The sequence below is a fragment of the Strix uralensis genome, chromosome Z (genome assembly GCF_047716275.1).
Source record: "Strix uralensis isolate ZFMK-TIS-50842 chromosome Z, bStrUra1, whole genome shotgun sequence".
Classification (NCBI taxonomy): domain Eukaryota; kingdom Metazoa; phylum Chordata; class Aves; order Strigiformes; family Strigidae; genus Strix; species Strix uralensis.
This window is the reverse complement of record NC_134012.1, coordinates 98196440-98218008: the sequence shown is the minus strand read 5'-3', so window position 1 is coordinate 98218008 and position 21569 is coordinate 98196440. Positions and strand designations below refer to the sequence as shown.

At 40.8% G+C, this 21569-nt stretch overlaps 1 protein-coding gene and 1 long non-coding RNA gene across 4 annotated transcripts in view; both read right to left on the bottom strand.

The window, feature by feature from the left end:
* Window positions 1-4386: 4386 nt before the first annotated feature.
* Window positions 4387-5779, bottom strand: LOC141937390 (uncharacterized). Its single transcript, XR_012626944.1, has 3 exons — window positions 5725-5779; window positions 5327-5514; window positions 4387-4490 (listed from the first exon to the last, which is right to left on the bottom strand). It is a non-coding gene; the product is annotated as an uncharacterized LOC141937390 (long non-coding RNA).
* Window positions 5780-8182: 2403 nt separating this feature from the next.
* ARK2N (arkadia (RNF111) N-terminal like PKA signaling regulator 2N) overlaps window positions 8183-21569 on the bottom strand; it is a 43533-nt gene continuing 30146 nt past the window's right edge. For all 3 annotated transcript variants that reach the window (XM_074854951.1, XM_074854949.1, XM_074854950.1), the window contains exons 3-5: window positions 16699-16881; window positions 12656-12779; window positions 8183-8979 (exon numbers count right to left, since the gene is read on the bottom strand). In XM_074854951.1, the coding sequence (XP_074711052.1) occupies window positions 8790-8979; window positions 12656-12779; window positions 16699-16881 (497 nt within the window). In that variant the 3' untranslated portion in view covers window positions 8183-8789. The remainder of the gene's footprint in view (window positions 8980-12655; window positions 12780-16698; window positions 16882-21569) is intronic.

Below are 21569 nucleotides of genomic sequence, written 5' to 3'. Positions count from 1 at the left end.
GAGCTTTGCTATATCGCTGCACAAGCTGGGAGTGCTGGTCCAGGGCAAGACCTCACCCTGGCCAGTGAAGGACGGGGGAGCTCAGCATCACCTCTCTGAAAACTTGAACGTAGCATGTAGTGCTGCTGCTTTCTGGGGTATAAAGCATTATAATAACACGCTTTTTGGCTGGCAGGGAGCTCAGATCCTCCTGGAAAGCATCCTCCCTGCCTTGTGGCATGCCCAGGTGGGACTGCTTTAAAAACTGCCCCAATTCTTCCTCTTAACAAGCAGCTGGAGGAAGGAAAGGCTGTGGAAGGAGCCGGTGGTTCCGCAGCTCCAAGTGGAATGGGGTTTTTAGTGGCCTGAGACTATGTTTTAGCAGCATCCCAGCCACAGAAAAGGTTCTCAAATGCTCTCAGGAGGTGTGGAGGATGGTCAGGGGTGCACCAGGGGCTCATCCTCCTTCTGCGATGGAGATGAACTAAACAGCATTTTCAACTTGCCAGGTCTTGTCTGAGACATGCTGTCAGCTGCCTTTTGAAGTTATCCCTCTTTCCATTAGGATTTACTCACACCGTTTGGTCTTAAACCTCCAGCCTGCTCTTCACCTTCCCACTGTTGACTTCTAATGGCTTGAGTCTGCCCTGGGTTACCCCAAAGGCCACCTGCACCCATCTCCCCACCTCTCCAGGGGCCAGCGCTCTTCAAACCTAGGGGGAACCCACAGGGGAACCACCATGAGCGATGGAAAAAATAAAAATCCAACAGAACAAAGGATGATACTGAGACTGGTTTTACACCTCCCTGCAGCAGCTGTGGGGCAGCACGCTGCTCTCTGGTTCCTTAATCACATCCCAGGCATCATGTGTCAGGGCCTGAGGTGGTGGCATAGGCTTGTTTGCACAAGAGGAGTCCAAGGGCTGTGTTGGGGCTGTCTGATGCTCATCATCAAGAATACATCTGCAACACACCCATGGCAGCACAGGTGAACACAGGGTCTTCAATTATTCAAGGGAAGGCATCTGCTTACTCAGTTCAGCCTAAGTAATGCATGATCATTTGAGCAGCTTCACACCTTCCCTGCAGCCAACAGACACCAAAAAGCCACAAGACTCTGTTAGGTGTGAAAGGATGGTTTGAATGTCTGGTTATTTAGTACGACCTGGGGTTGTCGGAGCAAACCTCCTGCCTGGCCCCGAGTACCTGGGGAAGGTTGTACCATAGACACTGCTTCCCCTACACAGTCCTGACTCCCATGTCTGGCTTCTCCCATCTGGCTTTTCCCAGGCCAGACATGGTTTGTGGGCAGATAGCGACTCCCAGTGATTGAATTTTTCATCATTTCAGGGACTTTTTTTAATGAGAGGTATTTGGGAAGCTACTCGGGCAAAGCACTGAAATGGAGGTGTTTCTACAAGCTGGTGCTCCCATGTCTGACTGTCCAGCAGGTTTTTGTCTGGATAATCTCCATCTCTTACCTGTCCGGAGCTGAAAACAGTCCTCTGAAGAACTCTGGCCCTTCCACAGGCTGAGGGTGAGCTCCCATCACTGCCTATCCAGCCTAATGTTCAGCATGGCATTGGAAACGTGACACTAACAATCCAAGAAAAGACCCAGCGCACATAAAGAACCATCGGAAACAGAAATGACTTGACAAAGTACCCAAACCTGCGTTTTTTCCAACTTGGGATGTGTCTCATAGACAGGTGGGGCCCCTCTCCCACCTTTGCTGAGAAAATCAGAGACCCTGCCCACCAGGGACATGTTTACAAGCCGAAGTTTTGACTGCATCACTTCACCAGGCTGGAGATGACCCAGGGGTTGGGGATCTCCTCCAGAAGCAAGAGGCAAAGCTGGAGGAGCAGTTGAGGAGTCACCCACCAGCCGCCCTCGGTGATGTTCCACTGACATGGCTCCCATCCTTGTTGGTACCCCGTATCGTGAGGATGCCTCCATCATTCCCCGCTCCCATGCAATGGAGAAGGGAAACTGAGCAAGCGCAGTCCCTCACCTTCAAGAGTCAACCCCGAATGCTCAGAAGAACCATTGCTTGGCCCAAATCTATTCATTAACCCACATCACCACTTTATTTAAGTGCAAAACAACTTTCGTAGGGTGTCCTTCCCTCTTGCTGGCTGCTCTGAGCAGTAGAGACGAGGAGGGGGTGTCCTCCCCTCAGGGATGCGCTGCTGACCAAGAGAAGAAGGAAAGCCCAGCCAAGGAGGTGGTTTCCAGCGCATCGCCACATCACAGAGAGCTTCACCTTGGCTCTTCGTGCAGACGATGGATCCCGTTAGAGCTGTAGAACGTTAGCAGAAGGGGGGTGTTAGTGAAATGTCAGAAAATAAATCAGAGGCACTTGGCCAGTGATTTGTAACCAGTAGAGCTGCTGCGAGGGGTTATTTTTACTTGGTAGTTTTGTCACACGCCATCTAGGGAGAGTGTGAATAAATGGACCTGAATGGGAAGTGTAATCATGTGGAAAAGCAAGAAAATTACCCTTTCATAAATCTGTGTCACATCCTGTGCCAGGTGAGATGAGCTTTGAGTGAGAACATGTAACACAAGTGACACATTTCCCAACAGGATCTTAAAAGCATCACTCCAGCCCAACCACTTCTGACTTGAAAGATCCTCTTTGGGTTTACAGGACCACTGGCAGCTCGTAACGCCACAGATATACATCTCCTATGTATCTACAACCCCAAAGAGGGGGATTTGAACACACCCTGCTCTGAAATGGCAGCTTCCCCTGGACGTCCATGCTGTGAAACACTGGGGCATCCAGAAGGCTATAGCTGTAACGATGGGGGGAAAATCAAGAGTATTTTAGGATGCAGACAATTAAATCTGCCCATGGTAACATTAGAAAAGATGCATTTCCAAGGAAGCAATAGAAAGTCACTATTTTTACGAGTGACTTTGGCATACAGAGTTGGAGATTTCTACTAAAACCTGCTGATCACACAGAGTTGTGCAGCAGCACTGTCAATACTGGAGGACGTGGATCAGGTCAGTTGAGCTGGAGGGATGGACGTGACATTGGAGTTCAGTAACGTCAAGTTTAAGGTAGACACACAAGGACCTACCAGAAACGAAATGGGAAAGATCTGCCATGTCCTTGATCATGGACCAGCCAAAACCTGTCAATGCTGTGAAGCCATTGGACTGGTTTTGGCTGGAGTAGAGTTAATTTTTCTTCTCAGTGGCTAGAACAGTGCTGTGCTTTGGGTTCAGGATGGGATTGGGTATGAGAAGAATGCTGATAACACACTGATGTGTTCAGTTGTTGCTCAGAGGTCAAGGACTCTCCAACTCCCCGTGTCCTGCCCGTGTGCAGGTGCACAAGAAGCTGGGGGGAGCACAGCCAGAGCACTGGACCCAAACTGGCCAGTGGAATATTCCAGATCATGTAACGTCATGCCCAGGATATAAAGGAGGGGTGGATGGGGAGGAGGGGGGTTCTCTCTCACTTCCGGGATTGTGACTGCAGGATCTTGGGATCGCTGGCTGGGAACAGGCTGGGTATCAGTTGGCAGGTGGTGAGTGATCGCATTGTGCATTACCCCTTTGTACTTTCTATTATTGTTTCATTTTATTTTAATTATTAAACTGTTTTATCCCAACCTGTGAGTGTCCCTTTACCCCTCCAGTGGGTCTCGCCCATCCCCCGGGCAGGGGAGGGTGAGTGAGTGGCTGTGTGGGGTTCAGCTGCTGGACAGGTTTAAACCACGACGTGGGAAAGATTTGTGTGTCCTTGACCATGGGCCAGCCAAAAGCTGTCACTGCTGTGAAGCCATGGACAAAGCAAATGCAATCCTCTGCTGTACGAGATGGCATTTTGTCAGAGGCATGTGTAGGAACCCCCCTGGAAAAGGCACCAGTCAGACTCCAGCAGCTCTGCATTTAATATGCATCACCTACAGTAATGAAAAATGAATTTGACAGGGGACCCTTGTTTCTTTTTCCAGCTCTGATGAGATTGCCCTGGATACACCCAAAGCTGCTGATGCAGCTAGTAAATGTCAAAAATTATCTGAAATTAAACTTTTAGACAGTTTTCCCCTGCCCACTCCAGCTTTGCCCCGAGATTTACTGTCTGAAACATCCTTCCTTCCCAGTAGCTGGCACTCAATTCTAATTTTAAACTGAATTGCAAATCCAGATGACTAACCAGCTCCAAGAGAAAACTTCCAAGGGGCATTTATGAATCAGTAGTCGTAAGGACTCTCAGGAATGCATTTAATACTTTTCATAAACTCCCTGGTATCAAGATACAGACCTGGGGGAGGGGTGGGGGCATTGGATCCTCATCTGCTGTTTACTTTCAGTAAAAGGAAGACGTTCACCTTATTTGTACCAAGGACAAAAGTAAATGCAGGGTTTGTCCATTGCAAGTTTGCGTTTTGCAGGTGTGCTGCTTTTTTCCTTCCCAGACAGAAGGGAAACTGCACCCCTGTGATGCTCTGGAGAGAAAGCCACAGTGGCGAACATTCACAGATGATAACCTTAAAAAGGAGGGGGAAAACCAAGAAGTATTTCAGCAAACAGAGATGCACTCAGCAAAGGACACCACTTACAGATTTTCCAGGGAACTGGGGAACTAATCCACTTAGGAAAGCCTTTTCAGTTCCCATTTTAAGGCAGACAAACTGAATTTTCAGTCACAGAATTAATCTGCATTGCAGTGATTTCCCTGGGGAAAGCAACAGAAAATCTAACCTGTTTGGGTAGTTTTTGTCAGTTCTCATGTTGCCCCAGAAATGACAACTCCCACAAAGCCAAGTGGCTCCTACATAAAAGCAAAGTGGCCTGAGCCACGAGGGCTCAGCTGGGTGCTGCAGGGAGAATTTTTCAGGATACACTGAATGGAAAGCTTAAGTCCAAAGATTCTGGGTATCTCGTGGTGATGGAGAGAAGATTCAGGAGATACGTCAGCTCTTATCTTTCCAGATCTGCACCAAACTCCACAGCGCTGTTCTTGCTTAGCTGGTGATACACCTGAAATAAAATCTGAGTCTGGCGTCCACCTCCACAACCACCACCAGACCCAGAATTTTTATTTTCAAGCTTCACAAAAGCCAAGAACTCAGTAGGGCTGAAATGCAAACTCACTTCACTCTTGACATCCATCCTGACATTTAAAATATGTGGATAAACAGCGCTCATTATTCACAACACAGAGCCTTCTCATGTGATAAAAACATGAGAACTAAAGCAAACTCCCCTATTTAGCTGGTAACGTCATGGATTTTATTATTATTATTGTTCCTATTTCCTTACTGGCTATGAGAAGACTGGCAGGCAGCAGACCCTACATCTAGCACAGTGCAGTTAAACTTACCATCCTTCTCTTTACTTGGATCTGTAAATTCCCTGGTACAATTCAGTGGTTCTCCAAACACTGTGCAGCCTGGCACCAGCTCTTGTGGTCTGCGAGGACCTGCCCAGAGCTTCACGGCTGGTCTACGCGTCCATTTCAAACGGCAGCAGATCGGAGCTTCCCAGCACTATCTGGCTGTGTGAGAAAACCTGAGTGCAACCACCGCCTGTTACTCAAATGCTCCTACAGACTAGCAGAAGACAGCAGGGAGGATGGGACAAGGGGATGCAGTCAGACAAATACCGGTGCGGAGGTTGCTCAGGCAGCTGAAGGACTGCGATAGGCGGGGAGGTGGAGGCTGTGCAGAAACCGCCTCCCTGGAAGGGATGCTGAGGGCAGCGGCCGCTCGTTCCAGCTACCTGCGCATCCCCGGCATCCCCCACCAGCTCCACAGGCAGGAGTGGTGGTCCCGTCGCTTTTGTGGTCAGGAAATAAACACATTACAGCAGGGAACAGAGCTGAATTTGGGCGGCTGTAACCCATTCCCAGGTCTTAAGGCTTTATTTTGGAGATGTGACAAACAGCAACATACGGAATGAAAATGAAAAAAAAAAAATCCCAAACAAACTCATATTGTTTAAATAATACACTCTATTTTATTTTGTCTTAAAATAGTTTAACCTTTATGCTACAGACTTGTTTCAAAAAAAAGAAGGTCTCATCTTGAACCAAAAATATATATATTTATATATATAACACTCTGTTTTATTATTATTATTTCTCCAAAGACCATTAAATACTAGATGGAAAATGAGAACTAAATAACGAGTGTCGAAAAGGATCAACTTTTTAAACTAGAGTCACACATTTTAAACATTTATACTCTAAGCAATGATTTGTCTTCACTACAGAAGATTCCAAGTTCACACTCCAGCAATTCAGGAACTGCTAAACCATGAAGGGCTTGACCCAATGCACTGAAGCCAGTGGAAAGCCCCGCATCAACTCCAGTGGGTTCTGGATCAGGCCCCAAGTGCACTGGTTCTTAGCCATACAACGGCTAACATTTGTCTTTCCTGCTGAGAAGAGCAAAACCATCCAGGCACCTTTTGCTCTCTTTTAAAAAAAACCCCAACCCTAAAGACACAAAAAAACCAAACCAAACAAAAACACTTCCTAGCTATCCAGTGATGGCGGTTTTCAGATCACTACCCTTTCAAATTTGTTAAGAATAAGAGAAAATATGTAGTGTTTTAAATAAAAGAAAACCTGCATCAGACTACAATACATGAATTGTTTAAACAAACACAGTGCACAATTGGAGGAAGTTTGGTTAGGACACAGTCATTTTTATATATACATGGAAGTCACATCATATACAAACTGAAAAACAAGAGAGTTAGTTTGCATTTTTCATGGAAGGACTACAAATGGGTCCCTGCAGCTTTCTTCAAAACTGATCTTGAAAAGACTTTGTGAAACAGGAAGAAGCAGCCACACTAAATCACTGCTCCAAAGTTACCTTTACAGCATGTGTGCGAGCACGCTAAAATGACGGCCGAGTTGCATGATTAAAATATGAGGAGAAAAGACTGACAGCCACTACTGATACAGTGCCCCACCCGTACAGGGCTTCTCCCTGCTGCAGTGCGAACGGCTCCATCCACGTGCCGCTCCCTCCCTCCCTCCCTCCCTCCCACCCCCGGGGAAAAAAATCGGTCGCTAGAAGCACCACATACATTTTTCTGGCCATGCAATACACTTATGTTCAGTGTTTTAGAAAGCCTGAAATTGGAAGATCAACCCCTTGCCTAGTTGTTCTTTAAAGTGCAGTCATAACTGTTCTGCTTATTAAAGGAAAAACTGGCTGTTACTAACGATACTACCACTGGTGGTATTTTTCCTTTAAGTTATGGTAATTATTTGGGGGTTTTTTTGCCTACAGATAAAATTATTGTAAGCCAAATAAATTGAGGAACCAGCCAACACAAAAGGAAAACAGAACTTCTTGTGTCCTGACTACCCCCTGCTCAGCCTTAAATGGCAAAAAATCTGAATAGAACTGTACAAAATTCCTACTAGAAACATTCTGAATACAAAGGAACATTTTAATTGCACAACAGACGTTTAAAGTGAGTAACATCTTGTTAAAGTCTAATCTTTGGTTTTTGCCTTAAGAAAGGCTCAAAATGACAGATGAGGGGCAGGAATTTCCATATATACTACAGAAACTACAGCCCGCTAAAGTAAGTAGTTCCACTGATTTCGGTAAATATTCTGGCGGAAAGTGTTTCCTGGATCATACCCTAAAAACAATTCCAAAACTAGGATAAGACACATGAGCTAAAGCCAGGAAAATGGTGCAGATCTAGGGTTTTTTGTTGTTTTTTGTTTGTTTTTGTTTTTTGTTTTTTTAAAATAATAAAAATCACAACCTTAGGCCCTGATCCTACAACATCTTTTAGGGCAGAGTTTTAAGCACTTGGATGCCCTACGAGTTCCAGCAAACTGTTCGAGCTGAACCTACGCAGCTGCTAAAGTGCTTTGCCAGACTCAGACTTTGCAAGGTGGTTGGGTTTTTTTTTTTTTAAATAGTCAGCAAAGCAAGTAAGCAACAGCAGAAATGAGGACTATGAGCAAAACGTTTCACTTCTCTCCTTCTCCTACTCCAGGCAAGACTCAGATATCAGTAAAAAAGTTCAGCTGTATTTAACAAGGAGAGGCATGCTGGGCCTTCTTATTACTTTTCTTTTTCTTGTGCTTTTGCAATAATCAGCTGCTACTAAGTCACTACTATTACTACTTTGAACTATAACAAGCTGTGGGAAATGATCAGTGAAACACAGTAGTCAAGTAGACAGAAGACTCAGCACTGAAAAGAATGTAAACTATAAATTATATTGAAAATAAAAATCCTTTAATTAAAAGCTGTTCAGTGCATATGTTATGGGCCGTTTGTATTAAAGACAGTCCCTCCTGCTGGTAACATAACCAAATCAGCTTGGGTATAAATACTTTTGGCCCAATTTTCGGAAGTGTTGAATACCCCAGTTCCACTGAAATCAGTGAGGACACAGCATTTCTTAAAATCACTGATGTTCACACAGCAAAACACTAACTTCTACTAACAAACTCAATATACTGATAAATTAAAAATGTTCTGGAGTTGGAGGTGGGAAAGGGTGGGAGGACCTAAATTTGCACAAAGTTATTTTTTCAGATTAACACACACACGTTAGTCACTGTAGACGCATTTTAAATTTGGTGCTATTGGGTTTTAACTCTGGGAGGAATCCTCCTTCGAGAAGGCAAAACCGTTTAAAATTGTATTGAAATTACACTACCTTCTTATGGAAATGAAAAACTTTGTGGGTTTGAATTTCATAATGCCAGGAACAGGCCTTCTGAAGCTGAAACTTTTAACAATGAACTTCTGTGCAACAAAGGGGAGAAGGGGTGGGGACAGAAACACAGTGACACTGCATTACAGTAGATATTTGCGTCTGGTATCCTCATCTAAAGTGAGGTCTACTACTTCTGTGGGCGAAGACCAATTCTGCTGGGGAGTCACAGCTGTCCATGATTGTGTTTGCTGAGTGTTCATGTACTGTGAGCCTGAGCCGTGCTTCCAGGAGGACACACTCTGAATCACACCTCCCCGGGGATGCACACACCTGTAGCAAGGAAAAAAACACAGAGGATTAAAGCTACTATTGAATTCAGGCATAAAATTCTTAGCTGCAGTGTTTTATCACTTAGGCATCTTGTCCTTCTCTGAAATGTCCTCATGGATCTTCCATTTGTAGCCTCCGTGACGTCTTAAATACCCAGTAAACAAAGCTAAGACTAAACTTAAACTTGGGGGTGGTGGTGGGGATTAAATTATTTTTAAAAAATGAATTCTGGCAGTGGGTGTAAAGTGATATTCCTCACAAAATACATGCATAGATCCCTAGGATCTTCAAGAAGTCTGCCCTGTTGTGTGTAGTGCCATGCATTATTCACAAGCATCGTTTCCTGCTAGCAGTTGCACCCACTGGACTTTTAAAAGGAGAAAAATTTTAAGTGAGGCTTGATGAGACAAAGACAAAAGCTATCTTTCTATATGAGATCAAACCCATGATAAAATAAGGACATAATGATACTTTCATTACAGTAATTAAAAGAGACATCTTGTAATTACATTATTGCAGCCATTACATTTATTTTTCTTTGTTGTTCTTAGCTAAAAATTACAGACATGCTGGGAAATGCTCACTGGTAACAGTAGAACTCCACTTCAGCAAAACATTTAAGCTTTCAGTGATTACAGTCAATGAGATTAAACTGTGTATTTAAAGATAAGCACACACTCAAGTGCCTTACTGAAGAGAGGTACATATCTACTTAGCTGCTCAGCATTTTACCTATTATATTAGATATGTGACAATTGGAGTACAAGCTAATAATAATTAGAAAAAAAAAAACAAAATGAAAGATATGACTAATTTTGTTATATGATGAAGTGATGACAAGAATTTACTGGAGTCTAAGATGATCACTCCATTTCCAGTTGTAAATCTTAAACAAGGGCTAGTAAAACTCTATACCTAGTGCTCCAAAAATTGTTTTGCTCTTCTAAGCACTGGTGGTGGCTGTAGCTGCTCCTGGCTGCAGATGTAAGCAGGAGATGTTTGGCTGCTGGGGTAACCTTTTTCCATTTCTTTCTGAAGGCATGTGTACTGCATTTTAGGAACACAGGTTTTCTGCACTGGTCAAATATCCCTGACATTTACACTTTATTTGTTTTCATTTAAGGTAGTGCAATTTTTTTTCTCCAGAACTACTGAGGTTATGCTCATCTCTCTTGGCTCTGGTTAGAGTTTCATGAAATAGAATGAAAAATCTCATTCTCTGAGCTGTAACTTCTCTGAATATAAATGTCTCATTTCCTTCTCAGATACACTATTTAGTTTTGGATGTGATGCTCAGAATTACTTTTTATTACTTCTTCAGGCTTAAAAATACATACTTAAAGTACGTATCTACGAAGAATTAGTAATAAGAGACTGGAACACTAACAAATGTGAGGGATTTTATTTTTTAAAGCTTTCTTTTAAGAAGAAATATTTTTAAGCATAACTGACAGGAAAAGCCGGTAGCCAAAGCACACTAAATATGATGCTTGCTCTCATGAACTGTGACCCATTGTTCTGATACAGAACAGTCCTCAATGCTTAGGCAAAGCTAAAAGTAACTTTTCTCCCTGAAAATGACAGAAAACAAGCTATGAATTATCTCATAAAAATGATACCTCACAAAAATAAAAGTGTTTATCCTCAAACAAGTCACACAAGCAGCCAATAGCAAAACGTTCAATCAAACACTAGCTCAGGGAACATGCTTACCATTCTGTAGCTGAGGGAAGATATCAAGTAAAAGCAACCAAAAAAGGAGTGGGGAAAAAAAAAAATGGGAAAAACCAGTTTTATACACATGCATGTTGAAAAAAGCTATTGGAGAGAAATTAAACAAACTGAAAAAGATGACTTGGTGTACTAAGTAAATGCCAAGTAATATTCCAATGATGAGAAACACCACCAATTCACTAGCAATCTGAAAAACTACAAATTATGGACAAACTCTAAGGTGTCATGACTCACGCCAGTCCAACTACGACATGGAATATGGAGCATGATAAAAAACAGTGTGAGCAAAAGAACTGAATCCAAACAGCATACTAACTAAGCATGCAAAAAATACTGATCAAAAACCTAAACCTTTTCCAAACGACAACCCTATCAGAAGCCCATCAATACTTCATAAATGCAAGCCTAGACCTGCAAGAGAAATAAAATTCTAAATAGGATTCAAAATGTGTGAGAATTCAACGGAGCCAGTAAAAAACAGTCTTTGGGGGATGGCAGATGACTACATGAACAAAGGAAAGCACAAAAGTGTGCTTTAAGTCTGTCTTTGCTGAAATTATTTCAGTTTGTATCTACTAAACCTGATTTTAAACAGCAACTCTGCATTTACTTAACATTTCCTTTCTTGTACATAGTAAATATTATCGAGGTAAGCAGTATGGAAGGCTTTTGACTGGGGGACCTCAAGCAGAGGGGCTGTGCGTACACAGTGCTAGACAGATTTACACAAACTAGGACTGGAAGAGAAGTCCACACTGCTTATGATCCTCCAAGCCCTGGGTCTGCTGGATAAACAGCCAGGAGAGCTGCTTCCTAAAGAGTCAGTGTGTTCCAAAAGCATTAGCCGTGAAAGGACTTTCACTCTTCTAACAGCAAAGGCTAAATGTCCTTTAGCACCTTAAAATTTTCTTTCTTCACATCCAGCAGCACCGGACTGTCCCCACACTGTCCGAACAGTTTCCTGCCCTGGAAATTGGATCCTGCACACCTTCCTTCTTCCCTTCCTCAAGAAAGATGTGGTGGAGGGACAACAAGGAACAGCTCTGTTCCTTGTCCCTCACACTCCTTTTCCGCCTCCAAGCACCCACCAGGCAGCAGACTAGTTTTATAAAAAGCTTGTCTGTATACTGTTTTAACTTGCTTTTATTCCACCAAATTAACCCTCCATACTGTATGAAAATTCCAGTCTTGTTCAACTGCTTCATAATACCTCAAGCCAAGGAAAGATCATAGAGTGAAGATGAAGAGTAACATCAAAAAATACCTATCAAGAATTAACAGATGAAACACAGCTGGACAGCTTTCTATCTGAGCTTCAGAGAAACCTCTGGCTTCCTTACCCTCATCTACTTTGGGGGTTTGAACTCTCCTGTATCTTGAAATAAAACCAAGATTCATAAAGAACCAATTTTTAATCCAAAGGGGCTACGCTATGACATTAGCCATTGAAAAGCTGATAGTACTTTTACACCTAGCGATTAATTACATAAACTGGAACCTGATTAAATGCTTAAAGTGAGTATTTTGAAAGGAAACAAGAAGCCACATAAATATTTTTGTTTATGTATTTGCGTATTCACACTATGCCCTTAAAATTTGAATTCCTAAAATGGTTCCTGATGTATGTAAATTTGGTATCCCAATATCTGGTATTTTAATACTACGTATGTTTTGCCTGTTAATGTTTGGTATCAAATCACAAGCTTAATCTGAACACATATGAAGTTGGTAGTGTTCTAAAGAAAAACACATTCTGATATCACCATGACCAGTAGAATAGAAAGAAGTGCAACGTTTGCTATTTTTGGGTATCAATCATGGATGGATAACTACAGAAGTGGAAGTCAGCAGTTTTCTTCTTTATTAATTTTGGCAATACAGATGTTCTGATACAATGAAAGATACACTGGAAGTGGAAAAAGCAAGAGAAGGGAATTCATACCTGGCATGTTCCTGAACTCCAACAATCTCTACTTCACTATCAGAAGAGGTGATATTAATTTCTTCCTTGATCTGGGCATTACCAGAAGTTTTGTCACTTGCAAGGAAGCTTGGATCCAAATGACCTATAGATGGGGAAAATGCAAATACAGCCAACGTTCAACAGATTACACAATTCAGAAATTAGCTGGAAAAGTCATTTCTCAAAGCTAACAACAAAAAAAGAGCGAGTGAAACACTGAGATCGGAAAAATCTTACTAGATCAAGTTATGCAACTTTCAGTTCATCACCTGATACAGGATGACCACTGGATTGATCCAGTCTCAATGGCTCTAGTGATGGTGCCATCACACAAATGTGAACAAAGCCCGACTATTGCATCAAGAACACCTGATGTAATTAGGTCTCCAGCTGTTATTTTATGACAATGTTAAGAGCTAGACTGTGCCCAAACCTCTTTGAAATAAAGAAACAAGATGATCTATTGTCAATAAATCAAACTCGATGATACTGTGGCAAATAAAGCCTATAGGCTGGACAGAAACATCACACACACCAGAGAAAATGAATTTATTTTCTTTTCATTAAGGGGAAGCCAGTCAATGACAAAAACCCAACAAACCCATCAGTTTCTGGTCACACTGCTTCACACATCTGCTCCAACATTATTACAAATGCTTAATTTTTCATAAGTTCCACATACAGCAGTGTTGTTTTTTTATTCAGCGGTCTGTCAGACAAGACAACCTACCTAAATATTCACAACGAGCGAGGCATGTTTTGTCTTTTCTACCAATTAGTGCTAAGAAGGTTCTTCACCACAGTTAGTGAAGCTGTGTTGTGACATTAAATGATACTTGCATGGAAAACACAAACTAGCCGAAATTATTATTTGTATTACAGAAAATAAACAATTTAAAAAAACAATTAAAAAGATTTCAGTAAAAAGAGATAACTTCTACCATTTTTTTTCCTTAAAAAAAGGGATTACTTCTATTGTCCCTTTTTAGCAGTAATGGGCAGCCCTGAAGCAGATGACACTACCTACTTGGAAATCACTCACTCAGATGTATAACACAGGGGGAGAATCATTTGTCGAGCAGGAAATCTGAGATTAGAGAAATATATTATGTACATCTAGTTTGACTGGACACCTCTTCAAAGATGAGAGGAGGATGCAATAAGGATCCACAGAATTTCAAAGGTGTGAACATGCAGAACTGATTATACCCCCAGGTAGATCAAGAGGACACAGAAAGAAGAAATTAAACTTAAAACAAGTGCCAGAGAAACCTTCTAATGACTGCTTAAAGTACTTGGAAAAGATGCAAGCAAGCAGAGGGGCAGAGACCATACAGTATGTTTAGTTTCTGGAAGGAGAAGACCCTTGGTGCAATGTGCGATCAGGGTTAGCAAGGGAAGGAAACCTGTGTGCTGCATTGTATCCGAAGGAGTTTCCACCTTGTAAGACAAAAAAGATGTCAGCTGAACTTAAAATGAATTAATAGCCCAGGCAGACTTTTCCTAACGTTACAGTTCTGCTGAACATTTCTTGGCAAATATTACTGACTGCCAGAAAGTCCCCAAATGGGTTATGGATATTTCTTTAATAGAAGTGGCTGGGCACACTGTGAAACGTGAAATGGAAGTGCTCAGAGGCTTTGATTCATGTGCGGGCAATGCAAACCGGGAGCTTTACGTGATTACTGCCCCAGGGATTCGCATCGCCCCGCTCCTCAACATCCCTGCTGCTATGGCACAGGCAGAACGGCAACACAATCCTTGGCCACCGATTCATGCAAACTGGCATGGATACCAACGTGCCTTAGTATCTTGTATTAATGATGTACCACCATTGTGCACCCTTTACCAGGCAGGGCAATGTCTGGCAGAGGGGCAAAGCAGACCAGCTCTTCAATAGCCCCCAAATGAATGCCCAGATGTATAAATGAGAGCCCCAAAAGAGCAGTATATTACCACAGCTTTAAGTTCAGACAACAAAAAGGTAATTAGCAGTAGAGAAACCATGATTAGTGGAGTAAATATTGCAACAGTAGCTGAGTGTAAATCAGGATTACAGCATACAGATAGATTTACAGCCTCTGGCCATACAAACTTCATGCCTAATAACGTGCCTACGCCGTTAATTTCTTTGCATGAATATTAGGATGACGCCCAAAGGAGATGCTTTGTTTGCCCTACAACATCAGGGCTTGCAAAACAGCCCAAAATATTTGCCCATGCACAAAGATGTGATAGTGTGTCCTAATAAGATTTTTCACTTAAAGCTTTTGTTATTTTCCCATGGGAACACATCATTTAATGCCTGTTAAACTAGATACTGGCTGAAGATTAATTTGGGAACAAGATGTAAGATTTGAAGATTCTGCTTTCCAAATATGCAATCCTAGACATGGTAAGAAAAGGCCAGTACTGACAAATGTGCAGTCAGAAGCGTACCAAGGCTACAGGGCTCTGGGGCAAGGTGTATGTAAGAAGAAAAAGAGATTCATCCTTTCGGACATTGACATGGCCGTAGCGCCAGAACCAAATTTGTCTGGACATGTTCCCACAGGGTCCAGGGATGAAGAAGCTTCTTGAAGTTTTCTAGTTTTCTTTTACCTGCCAGCCTCCTCCTTGCAAGTTCCCTTGGATATAGGTGGAAGAAGGAAGACAAAGTTCTACCTGTGTTGCAGCATTGTACTCATAAGCAGAAAGTGGAAGAAAGCTTGGTAAGAAACGTTACTTTTTATTTCCTTACACGCCTTTGAAGTACCAATCCATTAGTGCTATATAATAAAGTTAATTTCAGCTGTTCTAATAGTTTAATAAATCACTTTATAAAGGAGTGGGCTTGTTAGGGGTCAAATAGCTAACCATTAGTCAGCTGCTATCCCAAACAATACCAGTGAGCTTGGAAAACACTGGCTAGCTTCAAAAAGGCTGGAACAACATCCAGCCACAGACCACAGTGAAAATAATGCAACAGAGATTCTCGTATTCAAATATAACGGAACATCTCTTTCAAAATCAGCCACATACTTGTATTTCTTTAAGCCTTACAGACATTGAAAAGTGGCTCAGAGCTACCAGGACACTTTCAATGTAAGTGCCCTTTTGCAGGCTTAGGTTTGGAAAAGACAGCATGGAACAAAATACTGCCGTGCTCCACCACTGCAGCAAGACTTCGTGTCTTATGCAGCTAAAAATCTTAACAAGGGTATTAAAAAAATGAGTGGAAAGGAAGGCAGTATGTTGGCATACAAGGCTACGGGGATGAAGTCAACAGAAAATACTCTGTTAGCTCTCTGCATCCAAAACACAGCAGCATTTCACGTTGTTGCTGAACTGTTTTGTTAGTGAGGAGGTGCAAGCACTTGGTGAAGCTGAACAATTTTTATGAGCTACATGAACTGCTCTGAATTCTTCCACAGTACTCCTGCTCTTGCTTTCTTGAAGGAAATTTCTTTGCTGTCTCTTGATGCTAAACCCACTTACCAGCACCTTTTCACCCTTCAGCTTTATCTGATGCTGGTCTGTCCAATTTTCTAAGGTATGTTAGAAATGCAGATGGAATATGGGAATAATTAAGGCTTGTATTTTAAAGAAATAAAGAGACAAACAAAAGAGACATACACAGACAACTACAATACTTAAAATGAGATTATGATCGGTTTACTAGCTGGTGGCACCGGTTGTCATAATCAACCATTCAGTAACAAGCTTGGCTGACTTTCATTTTTTAAAAAAACAACACCAAAACCGCAGACCTAAGTTCCAAGAAGTAATTAGAGGGAAAAGAAGGAGAAACAATAATTAAGAAAATTAGTGTCAGAAAATACATTGCAGGTCTTTGTCAATTTTTATCAGTTGTAATTTGGAATAAATGTCAGACCTTTTTAATAAGCACCTGTACTGTATTGCAAAATCCACACAGGGAGCTTTTAAAGTTGTATAAACTACAAAAATACTGAAAGCAAGAAAGGGAGAGACACCAACTGAGATACTGGAACAAACATCCGAGGAAGAGAATTTATACGAACCTGTATCAGCACTCAGTTCATCTCGCAGCCCTCTGGTTCTCCAGGCAGATCCTGAGTCTTGATTTCCTAAAGAATTACTGTGCTCTTGAACTACTGCAGCCGCCAACAGATTGTCCACATTTACCACTTCTGGGTCTGAATTTGTGTCTGATATATCATAATGAGCTACAACTGGAGGTCCATCTGCAGAAGGAGAGAAAAGCAACGTGGATTAGAAGTCAGCATACTGTGAAAGACATCTTTAAAAGTACAAATAATTTGTTTAAGGATTAATGCATTCTCCTAGATGAAGTTCTTAAAAGAACTATAGTTGATATGAATTATTAAACCTCAGTTAATGAACACAGTCTGAGAGTACAGAGACATTTTAACCTTTGCATACACAGAAAACACAAATGTAAGAAAAACATGTTTATCAATGTATCGGTTGTGTATTATTTTTTACATTAACACATAAACATCTCCATATCTGACAATGTTACATTTACAGTCTTAAAATGATAAAACCTTCAGTTTAAAATAAAAAATAAAAAGTTATAGGACATTAAATTTGGCAAGACAAGATATTTATCTAGAGGATTTTACAAAACTCAAGTAACAACTTATATTACCTTAGGGCTGATGGAATAAAACTAGTTCTTTGATATAACTGATCCAGTGAAAATAAAGTTAACGTTAGGCAACTTTCCTTTCATAACATTTATCTATAAAGGACAGGGGAACTTTTCAAAACGGCAATGTTTTTTGGTTTGGATTTTTTTTTAAGATCAAGAATAGCAAGAAACAAAACTCTGTGCAGTGATAAATACACTTTTAATTCAGTATGATTACCATATGAATTTTTGGCCACAAAAGTGAAGGAGGAAAGAGGGAGAGAAAATTGCTTACATTGAGTCTGAAATCCATTCTTGAGGAATAACAGAAAGCTAATTTTGGTCTATTTTGTTAGGATGGACTATTTTCTTTGTGAGGAATGAAAATCACTTATAATTGGAAAGCATGCTAGAAACAGAAGAGGCTCAGAAAAAAAGTCAAATTCAAGACAAGGATTAATGTGGAAGCAAAGAGAAAATGGATAAGTATGTAATTCTGAAAGGATGCGTATTTTAACTCAAATGCCTCATCTCAGCTACACCTTATCGGCTCGAAGTGCATGAAAGTAGCTGGACTTCCCACTCCCCAAATGGCAGAATAAAAACTTTCTTTGGGCCAAGACTTCATCCACGAAAATGAGTATGAAATAGAAAAACAGGCTGGGCCAAAGCTCAGCTCTTTTGCTACTCCTATTCTTTAACTCCAAGGAAGTTCTGGCAGTTGAGTGTCTGCAGCACTTTGCTGTTAGGGGTATGATACATAGAGGGTGTAATTTGTATGGGATAATATAAAATAATCACAAACTAATAATGTGTTTAGGAAGCTGGGACCTTCAGAGTTACAAAATGACTAAAGAAATCTTTAAACTCACAAAGATTAAAATGAAAAGACTTTTCAGGAAAGATTGGTTTCTTTTAGGATTGTTAAGTGGCTGTTGAAGATGGAACACATGAACTAAAAGTTTCAAATTTAGTTCTCTGAAAAGCTGTTGCTTTTAGGGTGGGTTTTTTGGTTGTGGTTTTTTTTTTTTTTTTTTTTTTTTTGTAACTTGGTCCCCGAAACATAATTCAATTCACTATTTTAAGAAACTCCTATTTTGTGATTAGCAACACACTTCATTAAAGAGTGACCATATTGCTTAAGTTGTAGTAAAGATCAGTTTTGCAACAAGATATGAAGAAATTCACAACATATTTCCAATCAGACCTGCCTCCAAAACAACGTCATAAAACAATGTTATATTACAAACTTAAAACAGACCCGACAAAAATAAATGGGTAGTTAAATGCCAATGTATTAAAGACCAAACTGTTCGTAACATGAAACACTGATGATTATGACTGGAAAAGAAGTTTGGAATAATGGAATACCAAGTTCAAAATTAAGCTGGCTGATGTTCAGTTAATTATTTGTGAAACTTGATTATTAAATTACATGCAGAAGTTGCAACTGGACTGAATCATGAGAGGCACGTCTTCTTTCAGTCTTATCATCAGAGTTCAGCGTGAACATATATAATGTGATCTATAAAAATAAACAGTTGAGTGCAGAAGATACGAGGGTCAAGTACAATATTGACTATTTGACCATTTTTTCGATAGATTATCTAAAATTTCAGGAGCTATGTACTGTTCCTTCAGGTCTCTGTTTCTCTCGCTTCTTACTACAAGCTCCAAAAGCAGAAGCGAAATTTGATTTTAGACAGACGTGTCAACACAAGTAAAATTGTATTTGGACAAAAGGCACCAATAGTCTCAAGTCAAAATTGTACCACTCCTACATGTATAATCATGCAAAAATGTATAGTAAATGTATATACATGCAGAGTGATATTCTCATCACCTACCCATAGAAATAACTTGTGTGAAAGTCTTCATCAGTAGGAAATACAAGCATAAACTTGTTATCTGTAGCTCCACTCTTGTATCTTCCACACTTCCAAACAGCACACCTTATAACTTAGCTTAAATTTAGTATACATCAAACAGACAAAAATATTTTCAATATAATTTACATACTGTAATTATATTTGTCAGTGTAACAGCCACCAATTTAACAGTCTGGAAAAAACAAGCTGCCTATTTACAAAGCAATCACAGCAGAGATCTATTTTTGCTTTTCTCAGCCTTGCCTTTCAGGATCAGATTTGGAAACGAAAGGCCCCCTGACATACCTATCACCCAAGATAACGGCGATGATGCCGCAACAAATCCTAGGATTCCCAGCATGTATAAAAGAAGAAATAAGCAATAAATGTCTATGTGTGTTTAAAAAACCCCCCAATAAACAGACTGATAAATAAGTTGTAGACAACCACAACTAGATGAAAGTTGCAGCAAAGGCATATTAAAAAAATCCTCTAAAAATCACCCATTCCCAAAAGCCTGTTTCCTTTTCAGTGCTACCAGGACAGGACAGGAGGGGTTAAATTTGGAAATAAATAATACTTCCCTAGCCAGCTACGTGATCAGCCGATGATGTGATGCAAAGTGAATGTGTGGTACCAAGAAATATGGACAACTGGCTTCAGCTAGGAAATAAGTGAAAAAATGCTTTCAGGCTGAAAAGGTAAAAGGATTAACTACAACCATAGTTGTAATTTATCATCTTTTCTTCACAACAGAGCCACTCCTCATAATTACTAGCAGGATTTCAGCAAATAGAAAAACAGACACCAAAACAAACCATGCCAGAATCAAAATTTAATGTAGCACAATTAGGAGGTTCCCTGGTCAGTAATTTAAACAATCTATTTAAGAAAAACTGCATCTTTTGAGAAGCCCAGGTAGCTGGAAGACTTATATTTCCCTGGTGGTAAGCTTTAATTCATTTCTAAAGCAATAAATGCTTGAAAAAGACAAGGCTGAAAGTTAATAAGCACCAGCAGCAAAATACAGCTGTTGACATTTAATGTTAACAGAGGGAGGGAAAGACTGCTCTCTTTTTTTGTTTTTTTTAAGAAGAATTCAGAGGCAGAGGTCATCATGAGGACAGCACTTCAAAGTGCCCAATTCTCCCTTAATTTACACAGCTCATCAAAACTAATTCCATTCAGGACAACAGAATCAGAAGCCACCCATATGCACAAAAATATGGGTCTGCACATATCAACTTTCATTTTAAGCTTGCAGTGTAGAAAATCCAGTAATTTCTTATCTGGTAGCCACTCCCATGCGTTTCACGAGCCACATCTCACTCAGCGGTCTAAACTGTGTTGTAAGATTACACTCCTATTATCCCTTAATTCATTAGAATGGAGCACAAGTAAAAAAGGGGAATCAAGCATAAAGTTTCAGCTGTAGGTTAAAAGCAGCAATCCTGCAAGGAGCACCGTACCTTTGCACTCCAAAAGCTGTACAGCAGTATTTTATCACAGGAAACAAAAGATAGTAGCTAGAAGAACCTGAATGGGGAATTTAGTCCTTATAAGTCATCATTTCTCTTCAGCTTTCTCAAATTTAGGCACGTAGCGCCAAGTTCATCGCCTAAACTCCTGCCCACTACAGCCAGAGAGAGGAACTTCAGGGTCAAGTAATCAGCCTGGAAATTGCAGCCTGAAGCATCATCATCTCCCCAGTAAACAGAGCTTAGACACCCACCTTAGACAAGGCACCTAACTTTTACATTGCTGAAGTTCAGCAAGGAGAATTCCAGCCTTAGGGATGGGATTTAAACTTTGCTATATTTTCTCTACAAGTAGTGGAAAAAGACTGAAATCTCCAGAGGATTGGATTGAATTCAATCCTGACTGAAATAATTTCAGAATTAAAAGCCTATTTTTGGTGGTCTGAACCGCCGTCTGGAGTCATCAGTGTCTTCACACTGAGGAGACACGGGGCCTTATGTAGGTGTGAGTATCACCCTAAGCTTTAAAACCCATAGAACAGGTAAAATAATAATGGCAATAATAATTACAGCACTTCATTCTTATGAAAAGCTTTCCATTACTGGATCTCAACAGGGGTCTGAGGTGGTTATTAACCTCCTTTTGCCCATGGGGGAAACTGAGGCAAGCAGAGATTTGCAGCTTGCTCAAGGCTAACAAGCAGAGGAGCTCAGCTTTGCTGAAAACAACACTCCCCTCAAATTACTGAGCTATTTTTAACTGCTAAATTATTAAGTTTAAAGACAGTGTTTAGGAATGCTTTCGTGAACCATGCAAAAGCTAAAAAGGCAACACACAAAAGCACCCGAGTAATGGCAAGCCCAAGGAGACATGGCTTCTTCCAGCCTCACCGCTGCATCTTCACTGTGAATGTAGGCACTGCTTTGCTTCA